The sequence below is a fragment of the Alligator sinensis genome, unplaced genomic scaffold (assembly GCF_000455745.1).
Source record: "Alligator sinensis unplaced genomic scaffold, ASM45574v1 scaffold243_1, whole genome shotgun sequence".
Lineage (NCBI taxonomy): Eukaryota > Metazoa > Chordata > Crocodylia > Alligatoridae > Alligator > Alligator sinensis.
The window spans coordinates 2,518,368-2,532,378 of record NW_005841841.1 but is presented as its reverse complement, the minus strand read 5'-3'; the positions used below and the strand labels follow the sequence as shown (position 1 = coordinate 2,532,378).

At 41.6% G+C, this 14,011-nt stretch overlaps 1 protein-coding gene across 1 annotated transcript in view; it reads left to right on the top strand.

Annotated features, from left to right (window-relative positions):
* ATP6AP2 (ATPase H+ transporting accessory protein 2) overlaps nt 1–8,427 on the top strand; it is a 19,556-nt gene extending 11,129 nt beyond the window's left edge. The window contains 3 exon segments of the mRNA XM_025205097.1: nt 3,117–3,266; nt 4,116–4,232; nt 4,635–8,427. Coding sequence (XP_025060882.1) covers nt 3,117–3,266; nt 4,116–4,232; nt 4,635–4,829 — 462 coding nt within the window. The 3' untranslated portion in view covers nt 4,830–8,427.
* Nucleotides 8,428–14,011: the final 5,584 nt, after the last annotated feature.

Sequence of the window (14,011 nt, the reverse complement as noted above, 5' to 3'; positions counted from 1 at the left end):
GGGGGAAGGGATATGGGGCCTGCAGATCGGGGCCCCCTTGGAATGGGGCTGGGGCAGAGGCAGGCACTGCACAGCCAGGGTGGGGAGGGCACAGGATGGAACTGTGGTTTCTCCAGGAGGGTGGGCTCTTGTGTCTGCAGGCATCACCAGAGGAGGCATGGGCAGCTCCTGCTGCTGCGCAAACCTCTGTGGGGGCATGTACCCCCTGGATCTGTGCATGGGGTGAGGAAGGGCTGCTGCTGTGTGCTTGGAGCCGGGGCTGTGCCAAGCTGTTCCCGGTGAGGGTACTGGGCTGGGGCAGGCAGTGGTGGCACTGGAAAGGGGACTATGGTGAATTTTGGGGTGATTGTAGCCGCCCCCCCATAGCCTCCCTCTCAACGCTGCTGCTGCCACCTGCCCCAAGCACAGACCAGGCCCAGCCCATGCTGGGAAGAGCCTAGCGCAGCCCTGGCCTGCAGCAGCAGCCTGCCCTTGCCCCTCACACACATCTGGGGTACATGCCCCCCCATACCTCCTAGGGGTACACACAGTGGCAGGAGCCACCCCCCCCACTTCCCAACACCCTCCTCCTGGATAAGCTGCTGCTCCATCCTGTGCCATGCCCTGCCCCAGCCCCACTTCCTCCCTCACTGGGGGGCCTCGATCTGCACCCCCTCCTCCATGCCCCTTCCCCCTGCAACAAACTTACTGGCCGGACACTGCTTTCCAAGCTGCTGGGCTGCATATTGGCAATCAGATCAGTATCGGCCGATTTTATAGCTGGTTAAAAATCAACCATTAGTATCGGCTCAAATCTTTGATCAGTGCACCCCTATTTAACCTTGGTGGTAGTGTACACTCTGAGGTTCAGGAGCAATTCAGGGTTCTTAAGCAAACCCTTCCAGTGTGACTTTAAAAAAAAAAAAAAAAAAAAAATTGTATGTAGGAATTGAAGGTGCTACCTCAAATATACCGTGCATTTGTTAGACCGAAGTATTTGCTCAGACCTCTAACTAAAACAAGATGAGAGCGCTATCTCAGTTTTTGCTTTTCTGAGAGCTACTGATTTTACTTTTTTAAATCTTACAGAGGTAAAGGATTTGAAGGTGGCTTCACCTTCCTTTGTATTGCCTGAATAGTTCAGCGAGAGCAGGACAAAGTACAAAATGGGTCCACAAAAACCTGATTTGATTTTATCTGAAATAAAATGGTCTCTCTGGCTGACAAGGTTGGCCATTGTTGCTGTGGTACTTTTCTACAGATAACAGTTCAAAGCCATATCTGGCTGTGTAGGTTTCTGGAACAGGTGTGGTGTGTTTTTATAAGGGTTCATCTCTCTCTCTAACCTTTAAATGTACTTGAGTCTGACAATTTAAAAACTGCTCTCAACAGGCACACTTGCCCAGAGCAGGCATGGTTACCTTAAAATGAGGGGGAAGAAATTAGCAAACTTGCCTTATTGCCTCTTTGCTTCTTGTCTCTCATATTAGCCTGGCCATCTGTTGACAGAAGAAATAGTAGGAGGTGAAATACTCAAATAGATTCTTCTCCTATCTGCAGGCCTTTCTGCATGAGGACACTTGTGAGCTCAAACTCCCATCCTCACTGCTGTTTATGCAATCTTTCCCTCTGCTAGCATACATCTACTTCCCCTGAGGAGGAGGGTGTCTTATGTATATTAGAGGGAGGGATATATCAGAACTAGTTCTGGCCTTTCACTTCAGACAGGTCAGAATGCTGTATTGGAGCCCTCTGGCCAAAGATGGACTATTTATGAAGGTATAAAATGTATCACAATGTGCCCAACAGAAATAGTAGAGGCAGCTCCATCTTTTTGTTTTACCGCAGATTTTCTATGTAATTTAGTTTGGGTCACCATCACAAATATCACAAAGAATGTGTCCAGATGCAAGCAGAAAGAAGATGGCATTTTCCTGTGTAGGTGAGGTGTTGAGGATAAACTGGTTAGGTGATGAGCCACTGAAGTTCTGCATTCGTGAAGGGCCCATCCTGTAACTTATGGACACAGAAAATTGCTTATACAGATGGGGAGAATGTTTGTATTGCATCAAAGGCTAACATAATCATAGTATCCAAGTTTTGGGGAATTATGCCTCTTCCTCACATTATGCACGTTTTATTTGCTGTGGTTATCTTTGAGTTAGGATTTTGATATTGCATAACCTTAGTTGATGGGTAAGACTTTTGTAGAACTATATAAACTTGTGACGTATACCCCTTTAAAAAGTGTTTCTGCCACAAGCACAACTAGGCAACCTACCTTCTGTTATGAAGACAGTTTAGCTACCTGGGGATACCGTTTTGTAGATTCATAGATTGTTAGGGGCTGGAAGGGACCTTGCAAGATCATCAGGTCCAGCCCCCCTGCACTGGGCAGGAAAGACAGTTGGGGTCAGGTGACCCCAGCCAGGTGACTGTCCAGTCTCCTCTTGAAGATATCCAGGCTAAGTGACTGTACCACCTCTGGAGGGAGTTTATTCCACAGTCTAGACACTCTGACCATAAAGTTTTTCCTAATGTTAAGCCTGAAATGGTCTTTCAAGAGTTTGTAGCCATTACTCCTGGTTTTTCCCAAGGGTGCCTTGGTGAACAGTTGTTTGCCAAGCCCCTGATGTAGCGGTAAGCTGCTACCAAGTTCCCTCTTAGCCTTCTCTTTTTTTTTTAGGCTGAAGAGTCCCAAGTCCCTCAGCCATTCCTCATAACGCTTGCCTTGCAAGTTTCTGATCATATGGGTGGCTCTGCTGTGGACTCTCTCTCTCAAGCTTTTCCACATCCTTGTTGAAGTGCGGTGCCCAGAACTGGACCCAGTACTTCAGTTGCAGTCTCACCAATACCAAATAAAGCAGAAGAATCACTTCCTTGGTTCTCCTTGAGATGCATCAGTTGATGCATGCCAGAGTATTGCCTTGCTGGTTACTGCATCAAACTGATGGCTTATATTCATTTTATGATCCAAGATCACAAGTTAAGGCCAGTTTCCTAGTTTGCATGGAATATCTTTGTCAAAAATAAAGCTGTGACTCATTCAGTCTAATTTGGCTTAGTATTTCACTACCTCTTTTCCCTTGGACTTAATTTTTGTTTGCTTCATTCTCTGTCCCCTTCTTTCCCTTAAGCTGTCCAGACACAAACACCTAGCCAAAGATCACTCTCCAGATCTATATTCTCTTGAACTGGCTGGCCTGGAAGAGATTGGGAAACGGTATGGAGAAGACTCCCAGCAATTCAAGGATGCCTCTCAGATCCTTGTAGATTCTCTGCAAAAGGTAAAAGGAGGGTTGCCATAAATGCAGTACTATAAAGATGTACTATAACTATTTTTGTGTGAAGATCAAAAATCTCATGTGAAACCTGAGGAAACAATGTTATATGAGGACAGTTCAACATCTGCTTTTATCAGCTGGTTTTACTTTGTCAGGAGTTACCACCTCCCTGTTAACAGCTTGATTCTTCTCTCAGATGCGTGAATAGTTGCTGTCAGTTATCATACCAAACGTATTTTTGTCACTCTTCAAGAAATGTATTGGGGTGACTCCTTTAGCAGGAGAGAGCCATTTATGGTAGTGGGCTCATATTTGTTAACAAATATAACAGTCACAATAACTCCAGTTGGCTTAAATAGATACTTTGTGCTTACGTAAATTTACTGGCATTTTTCACCAAAAACTGGCTGCAGAAATAAGTGTAATAGTTTTTACTTTGCTCCAGGAATAGCACAGCCAGATGGGTATGTTTCCTTCAACTCATGCAGCTCTAGTATTTCCAGACCACCAGATAACCTGTTCTTTCACTCCTTCCTGAGCAGGCTGCTGATTGTGTTTTTATGTAAAATGTCACTTGTAAACAGATGGTATGCCTTTCACCACAAGACCAGTTTCCAGCCAGAAACATTCAGTAATGAACTAAGTACTGTACAGGTGTCCGGTGGTCTCAAAAGAGATGTTTTAGACCAGCTCATAATTGGCATATTTACTGGTTGAATATCAAATCATTGGACAATTCCGTGTTTGTCCCCAAATTCAGTGATTGATGGGTTTTAAAATCAAAAGGCTGAGGTGCATCAGTCAGCATCTTCCGTTGTAATATCTGAAACTAAAATACTGTTGCTCTTCCAGTTTGCAGATGAAATGTATAATCTCTATGGTGGGAATGCAGTAGTAGAGGTGGTGACTGTGAAAACGTTTAATACTCCCTTCGTGAGGAAGACTCGTTCCATTCTTCAGACTTCACCGGTATTAAATGCCCTTAAGTTTTTTGGTTCTGCAGATTGGTTTTTAGACATGTGAATACAGCAGCATAAATAGTCTTGCATCATATGTGTAAAATGGAAGGTAACGTGTGAAATGTAAAATTTTAAGTCATTGTGTTGACTTGAGCAACTTTTGGTAACTTCTGCTAGGCAATTGTGGAGTTGCTGAAAGTAAATGCTAATGCAGTTAGGTGGAATCATGATTTAGTCAGATCACTTACTGTGTTCATATATTCCTCATCTCAAAGTATCTGTCTATTTTTCAGATTGTCAATATCAGATTTCACTGCAGACAGAATGTTTTGCATGAAGGCTAATTATAGTAACACTGTGACTGTTGGCTTCCCAGTGTCTTGCTTAATATTGTGTTTTTCTTCCCCTACAGGCCAAAACAGATAATCCATTTAACCTAGGCTATCCATACAACTACAACTATGCTGTGATCTTCAACATAATTCTGTGGATCATGATAGGCCTTGCCCTAGCTGTGATTGTAATTTCCTACAATCTCTGGAACATGGATCCTGGCTATGACAGCATTATTTATAGGATGACAAACCAGAAGATAAGAATGGATTGATCTTCAGTTTATTCCAGCCCAGGGAAAAGAAGAGTAAGGCCTCTTCCAAATTGTGTGAAAATTTAATCTCTTTGGCATGCCTAAATGTGGGCTTTTTTTTAAAAAAAAAAAAGATGCATTTATTTCTTAGTTTCTTGTGTATTTCTTGAGGCTATTTTGAAACATGAGTAGTACAGTCAGAGTGGACTTGAAGCAGAACCTACAGCCTGCTATGAAAATCATGACCTAGTTAATGAATACTTTCATTCCATTTTGTTAACAAGTAACATTTTTAGAAATGTCCTATATTGCCTGTGACTGTGTGAAGCAAATGCACTGAAATTATGATAGCAACTTTTTGTGTTAATCTCTTTACACTGGAGGATTAGAAATCATTGCTAAGCTGTTGTGTTGTATATTATGAGCCAGTTGTAAATATTTTGTTTATGTAAATATTTTGAAATGGCTACTTGCACTGTTCGATGGAAAAGCTTAGTAGAGCTCTACATAAAGCCTTCTATTTCTATGAGTGTTTCTGGTTCAAACAAACAGCTTTTAGCTCTGTGATCAAGTCATCTTCATGAATTTTAACCAAAATAAGGCTTTATCTAGAACTTATATGCAGCACTCTGCAAAAGTTAAAATAAAAATAGGAACACTAGTGTGGCAGGTCTATACAGTGAAGAAACTAGAAGTACAGAAATAGCAGAAGCCTGGTTGCTGTAAATCCATGTCCTAAATTGTAGAAGTATTATAATAGGAACTTCTAACTCCTTCCACTTGTGCTAACATTCTATAAAATTAATTACTAAATTTTTTTTTGGATGGTGAAAGTGGACCAATAATTGTCACTTGGAAGAAGCATACATGGCTTACTGATCTGCTTCAATAAAGAAATAATATTTGCCCACGTTTATTTAATCTTGAGGGAGCTTTAGTAGAGGACAGTAACAGTTATTTCAGTTGAGGATTAATTTAAGCTAAATGGGAAAAATGACAAAGGCTTACTCTGTCTAAAGAATAGCAGGCCCTAGTTTTAAGAGCTTCTCAGTCTTAAATATTTCACAAATTGGAATCATAGAAAATACAGATGTAAGGGACTTTGAGATGTTTAGTCCCTTGCACTACCTCAACATAGGGTCAAATATACCTTAACCACTCCTGACATATCTGTCTAACCACTTATTAAAAACCCCTAAAGCTTGATTTTATTTCTTTATTGCTTACACCAAATGTAGATGTGACCTAGATACTGTTTATGCTGAAAGCTTCTACTGACTTACTTGATGTGGCTTAGTTACTAGTTCAGATTTGCCATTCATCTGCTGTCACGATTAAAGGAATTGTTCTTTAGTACAGAAGCTTCATTGGGGGATGCTAATTCATATCATCTCCACCATGCTTAACTTCTGCCATCGTTAGTGGAGACTTCCATTCCTCTGTTGAAAAAGTATCCAGTCAATAAACCTATTTATTTACTGCACAGTGGAACTTAATTTTGGGGGGCTTTAAAACCTTTCACTTGCTTACATCTTAGAGAAGCAAGACATTTTGTTTTTATCCTGGGTAACATGCTGCAGATTTGCCTGAGGCTAGGGAATCCAATTTCACTAATAAACAGTGTATCAGGAATTAAATATTATCCCACGTAGTTGGTCTGTTTTAACGTCAAGTGTGCAGACTTACTTCAAGTCGCTAAGTAACTTTTTGGACTGTAAAATGGTGATATGTATGTTACTATTATGTTTTGCTGATTGTTCTGAACGTGCTTATTTTGAAAGGCTTTCACATTGTAGCACAAATTGTGCTAACGGAAAGAATCAGGGGTCTGAGCCACAGTGAGCTTGCCATTGCAGATAAACTAGACTCTTTAAACTAACTGTATGTAAGGTGGAGATTTGAGAAAATTCTTTAATTTTTAAACATCTTAAAATTTGTTTTGTGCAGACCTAAAGGTAGTAACATATTTCAGGACTTATTTAGAAACTCATTACTTTCAGCTCTTGGATTAGCAGTGAAGTAATTGAGATACAGTAGCTAATATTGTCCTCTACTTCGATTCTGCTTGCCCTAAATGGAACTTTAGAATAGAATATAGGTTTTTAAAGAATAAAACCCAATGATGCAATACACTAAGCACAAATTAGTATGTTTAGCTTTCCAGTAAAGGACAGAGTTATTTCAGAAGCTTTGCTCCTTCACTTATCCTTTCAGGGGATGGCTGAGTTCATTTCTAAGTCTTGTTGCACACATTTTTCCAATCCACTGCAAAATGTTTGCCTGAAAGTGCTGTGTTTTACAAAATGTACAGTGCATTTTCCTTTCAGTTAGTGATTTTAAAGTTACTGAAGGAGAGGGAATGGAGAGAGGGCTGCTACTCATGTACCGGTCAGTACTGTTCCCCTCAATTTTTCTGCAGTAGTATCTGAGGAAATTAAATTCTATGTTTACTGACCACTTACCAAATTTAGTTTAAAGAAGAGACCTCTAGTTTTTTTTTTAATCTATATATAAAAACGAGTAAATTAAACTATCAGTACAACATAGGACAAACAGCTGCTGAAAGCAGCAGCTTTACTTAATAGGAATTGAAAAATCAAAGTCAGATCAACATTCTAATGCTTTTATGAAGTGGTTTTTTTTTTTTACTGTCCTCTAATTCTCTTGTTCCCAGTTTACATAATCCTGTGGGGGCTTTTCAGTGAAGTATCATTCAAAGGATAGAACTAGTGGAATGGAATAAGGCACTTCACAGGCGAGAGAGCACCAATACAGCTTTTTGTAAAACCTTTAATAGGTAGAAAGCACGTATTGAACTCCCATCAGAAAAGTTTGACTTTTAAGCACATCCATCCTAATTGTGATGTGATTTTATACTTTTAGTAGTATCTTCCTTTCAAATATAGAATTTATGCTGTAGTCAATTAACATCAGCATCTAACATTTTGCTTATGAACTAGCTTTCTTCCAACATCTTGTCTTTTTTCTGTAGTGCCTTAGAGCCCCAGAGGCATTAGTTTTGCTTACTTGATAACCTGCCCTTCTACAGGTCTTAATAGTCGCACTATGCACAACCTGTTTTAAAAGAACATGTTAATTCCCACTTTAATGCAAATACCACACCCAAGAAGTCTTTCACTTTCATCAGTATCTTGTCCACTACACTTTGCTTGATGAAGCAATGCCAGTTGTGAAAGAAGTCCTGCTTGCAAGCCTCTCCAATGCTACCAAACCCACCTGCTCCAACTGTTACACACCCATTTTCCTTTTACACTGTTGCCTATATAACCCTTGGTCCAGACGTTACCTTGTTTTTAGTGTATGAAGCAATCTACACTCATGTAAAAATTTACAGTCATGTAAATTTACACTTATGTAAAAGCCAATGTGACTGTTTAGGGAAGGTGAGGGAAGGATATTAAATAATTACCTGGTTTGGCACTAGTATTATTTTCATGTTAAGGATGCAGTTAATTAGAATGAACATACTGCCAAGATTATTACTTTGTTGCTGGTCATGCTCTTTTGTTGAAGAAGATAAATCATGTCATGATTCATGTGACAAGGCAGAACATTGTGAGGCCCTATATGGAAATTACCAATAAAGTACTTAATTTTACATGCAGTGGAAATTTTCTTTTTTGCAGCACAAAGGAAATAATACTGAGAACAAAAACCCACATTTCAATCTTTTAGGTGAGGTCTTCTAGAGAAAGTCCTCCCAATTGGAGGTCAAAGGGAGTTTTGGAACCAGGCCATGTCTTAAGAGTGAGTGATATTTTGAACAAGGGAGGAAAGTGCCAGGTGAATGTGTTAAATAGCTAGTGGCAACCAGTTCCTTCAGCCAGGCATTGAACTTCAGAAGTTCAGCATACATTCCTCCAGAGAAGTGGAAGTGTTCTGGTAGCAAGAGGTGGCCTCTTTAGATAAAGAAGAAATATAATTGGCTGAGCAGTAATGTCTCAATGTCAAGATCCAATGCATCCCTATCAGGAAATGGTTGTCTTTGAAGATGGAAACTAAATTTGAGGCAAGAAAGAAAAAAGAGGACCAAAGGGGCTGCTTTTGTCTTTAGAGAGAGAGATGAAGATTACCTCAAGCACAGAAGCTGAGACAGAAGGTTCTTTTAAAAAATCTGCATGTTTCTTAATTTTCTAGATCTCTCCAAAATGTTGATCTCCTTATATGGGAGATCAGCTAGTTTAAGCTTCGTGCTCATCTTGGTGTTCTTACCCATAACTTGAATATGTCTATGTCAGACTGGCAACACTTAAAGATCTGGAAGCCCTCCTGGCACTGTTTTAAGTCATAAGGAAGAAAGACAGTCCGACATCTGAAAGAATATACTGAAAGCTTTGTGATAAGAGGGGAGGAAAGGAAAACACCTTTCTTGGGTTCACCTGCAGGACACACATGCTGAACAATGGGAAGTGATTGCTCTAACATCTCACTGGAGGTGTTCAAAATGAGGCTGAACAGCTATTGGTTGAGGGTGATATAGGTGTAGCTCAGTCTGTTTTTCCCATCCATTTGAGCTTTGCTGGTTGCTGTCTCCCTCCCCCGCCCCCTTTTTTCTGCTAAATGCTTCTGGGTGTTTTTTAAGGTTTCCCAGTGACATTGGGTGTTGGCTACAGCCAAAGCTGGGGCCTTAGACTGAGGTGTGCTTAATGCTCCTGCTGGAAGCAAAGCCCCAGGCTGGAGGGTCTTGTCCCTCTGCTTGGGGTTAGATCAATTGCTGTATTTGGGGTCAGGAAGGAATTTTACCTCATGGTTGGATTGGTATGGACTGGGCGGGGTTTGCCTTCCTCTAGAGTATGTGGGGGGGCACCTCAGATCTCTTGAGTATATATTGACAATATTCTGTAGAAGCAGGACATTGACTGCCAGGGTTCCTCTGCTTTACCTGTGACAGATTAGGTCGTTGGGTCTATGTTGTGTTGAAGTTGACCATAGTTTTGTGTAGAGTTTAGATTATGATTTGGACAGGGATGGTCCTGTCTCAGGCAGGGAGTTGCACTAGATGACCTCTTGAGATCCCTTTCAGCCCTACTTCTCCATGATAATTTATGGGTCCAGTGAAAAGTCAGGTTTGCTTTCAGTGGAACTGAAGGTAGAAAATGGGAACCTCCAGTGTCTTGACATAAAGAGATTTGCATCCACCTCAAAAATGAATATTTTAATCAGAGGAGACTGGGTAACATTTTGTCCTGAGAGGAAATGTCAAGTTTTTTATCCACAAGTTCCCACCTGTGACACTAAAGAATGCATAGTGTAAGGGAAAGACTTGCACCCCAATGAAGAATAATGTTGTCTTGTAAAACAAGGAATAGACTGAAAATAAAAAATTAGTTGTGACTCATTCTGCAATAAAAGGGCTTTATACAGATAACTGTATTTGTAATGGGAGAAACTAACTAAATATAGCCCTTAGATCCCTCCTATACATTGAACTCGAGCTGAGCAAGAGTCTATAACCTTTAATTTAGCAGCTTGCTGGCATTAGATCTAAGAAAGCACTGGCTTGTTGGCATCTCTCCTACCCTTTTTATGTGGAGCCTAATTCCATTACTTCAAAGCTTCCCTACATATCTGCTTTGCAGCCACACACACAATAGTTCTGTAGTATTGGCATTTCTCCCTGATAAGACAGTTGTGATCATTTCTTTGTAAGTGAATACAGGTCATCTTGCAGTGACAAATTTACATCCATAAGGTGCAGTGTGTTTAGGCAAACACCCATGAGTGTAGCTCCTTATGACAGGAGGGGTAGAGAATCACCACATTTGTCATACTGAGGAACAGTACCGTGAAGGCTTTAGCTGGTAAATTTACCTTTAGCTAGACAGACTTCCATGGCATTTGCCTCACCTGATATAGGTTAAATACAGCAGAGACACTGATGCTGTGAATCCACAGACCCAGGAAATGTTCCAGAGAACAGTTCCATAGACAGCCCTTGATGATAGTCCAGGGAGCAATCCTCCTCACTACACCCTTTACTAGGAGTATAAGAGTATTACTTGGGCATGGAGGGATTCAATCAGGAAGGCCAAGGTGCAATTGGACTTGCAGCTAGCAAGGGATGTGAAAGGTAACAAGAAGGGTTTTTACAAGTATGGCAGTAGCAAGAGGAAGAACAGGGAAAGTGTTGGTCCCTTGCTGACTGGGGGAGGCAACCTAGTGACAGAGGATGCAGAAAAGGCTGAAGTACTCAATGCCATTTTACCACAGTCTTTACAGGCAAGGTCAGCCCCCAGACTACTGCACCAGGTAACAGAGTTTGGTGAGGAGGGTAGCAGCCAGCAGCAGTGAAAGAACAAGTTACAACTATTTAGAAAACCTGGCCATGTACAAGTCCAGGGGCCAGATGGCACTCTCATCTAAGAGTGCTGAGAGTTTGCTGATGTGGTTGCTAGCTGCTGGCCGTCATCTTTGAAAACTCATGGAGACTGGGAGAAGTTCCAGATGATTGGAAAAGGGCAAACATAGTGCCCATATTTAAGAAAGGGAAAAAGGAGGATCCAGGGAACTACAGATAAGTCAGCCTCACCTCAGTCCCGGGAAAAATCATGGAGCAGGTCCTCAAGGAATCCATCTCAAAGCACTTGGTGGAGAAGAAAGTGATTGGGAACAGTCAACATGGATTCACCAAGGGCAAGTTGTGCCTGATCAACCTGATTGCCTTCTATGACGAGGTGACTGGCTCCGTGGCTGCACGGAGACTAGTGGATGTGGTATACCTTGATTTTAGCAAAGCTTTTGATACGGTCTCCCACAACATCTTTGCAGGCAAGGTAAGGAAGTATGGGCAGGATGAATGGACTGTAAGGTGGATAGAAAACTGGTTAGAGGATTGGGCTCAGAGGGTTGTACTGTCAATGGCTCAATGTCTAGTTGGCAGCCAGTATCACGTGGAGTGTCCCAGGAGTCAGTCTTGGGGCCAGTTTTGTTCAATATCTTCATCAACAACCTGGAAACTGGCAGAGTGCACCCTCAGCAAGTTTGCAGATGACACCAAGCTGGGGGCGTAGTAGATATTCTGGATGGTAGGGCTAGGATTCAGAGTGACCTAGACAAATTGGAGGATTGGGCCAAAAGGAATCTCATGAGGTTCAACAAGGACGAGGTTCAACAAGGACAAGTGCAAAGGTCTGCATTTAAAATGAAACAATTCCATGCATCAATACAGGCTGGGAGCTGACTGGCTTGGCAGCAGCTCTGTAGAAATGGACCTGGGGGTTACGGAGGACAATATGCTGAATATGAGCCAACAGTGTGCCCTTCTTACCAAGAAGGCTAACAGCATACTGGGCTGCATTGGTAGATGTGTTGCCAGTAGGTCCAGGGAAGTGATTTATTTCCACTCTATTCAGCAAGGATGTGGACCAATTGGAGTGTCCAGTGGAGGGCAATGAAAATGGTTCCTGGGCTGAGTCATATGAGAAGCTGAGGGAACTGGGCTTATTTAGTCTAGAGAAGACTGAGAGGAGATTTAATAGCAGCCTTCAACTACCTAAAGGGGGGCTCAAAAAAGGATGGAGCTAGACTGTTCTCAGCAGTGGAAGATGACAGAAGAAGGAGCAATGTTCTCAAATTGCAGCAAGGAAAGTTTAGGTTAGATATTAGGAAGAATTCTCTCACCAGGAGGGTAATAAAACACTGGAACAGGTTACCCAGAGGGGTGGTGGAATCTCCATCCTTGGACATTTTTAAGATCTGGCTAGACCAAGGTTTTGCTGGGATGCTCTATTTGAGGCTGGTCCTGCTTTGAGCAGGGGGTTGGACTGAATGACCTCCTGAGGTCACTTCCAAACATAATTTTCTATGATTCTTTCCACCCAGTGGCTCTGCCTCAAATAGACACTGATAAACAAGGCTTTGAAGTTGGAATGAGAAAGAGTATCTGTTAAAATCAGCCTGAAATAAGTTATTAAGAAACATGTTCTGGGACAAGTAGGATAACCAGTTAAGCTGCATCTATATTCAAGCACCAACTGATGACAGCTTTCTATCCTATCATATGACAGCAGGGAGCCCCCACTGCCCCCATCTCCCATTTACCTCTCCAGGAGCAGGGCTCCTGCTCACCTCTCTTCTCTCCCTGTGAAAGTGTGTATGGTGGCAAGGGAGGCTAATGCAATTGGAAGCTGCAACATTTAAAAACATTGCAGACTGGAAAACTTCACAGAGGTGGTACATATGACCCCTGGCTGAAACTATTTATTTTTGAAACATTTCTAAGTGTGTTTCACTTAGAAGCATTTCAATTGTTACATCTGTCTGCATTCTCTGTGTGTTGGGGGCAGGAGGGTGTCACACCTTGCTGAATCATTGCTTCATTTTCTGCACTTAGAATCTGTGGCAGGTTATGCTGTCATGAGAGATAAGAAATTTTTTCAATTTTATTTTTATTTTTTAATTAGATTCTGTGGAACACGAACTTGCCATATTGATCATATACATACAGAGTTGAAGCTCAGTTTTTGATCCCTTTACATTAGATTCCGAGTGTGAGATCAGAAATATTCTCTCCTTTGCTTTTTTTAAAATCTAATGACTTCAATAAACTAGATATCAAAAAAGATCAAAATTTTCTGGAACCAGGATTCTGAGACTTGGGGGGGCACAGTTTGTGGGCGGCAGCAGGGTGGTGAGTGGTGACAGCTTGCAGAAGCCAGGAGCTGGGGAGAGGGGTGGCGGCAGCCGCCCATAGAAACTGGCGGTGCCGCCCCACCCCCGCGACCACCCTACCAGTCGCCTATACTCTGACAGGTTCTGAAGTATCAGGATTTTTCTTCTTCTTGAACGTAATTTGCTCTCTTAGAGATGGTTTTCCATTCCACCGAATGTCAAATGCCTGAAAAATACATTTTGCCAAAACACCAGCCAAGAAATTTATGTATTTGGTCAATATTATATGCTTCATAAAAAAGTAAAGGTTATATTTCATTAAGGGAGCACTGGCAAATGAAACCTTCAGTGCTGGTTGATTTCTATTTACCTGCTCAGTCCCTTCCTTTTAGTAGTCTCTTATGGTGCTTAAGTCAAAGTAGAAAGAACTGACAGAAGAAGGAACTCTATAGCAGTATGTGTATATAGTGTGTTACACTATTTAGAAGACCCCTAACCTGAAAACCAACTTTAACTATTATACATACAGGAAAGCAAATCAGTCCAGAATATTGTCAAAAGCTTGGTTAGGG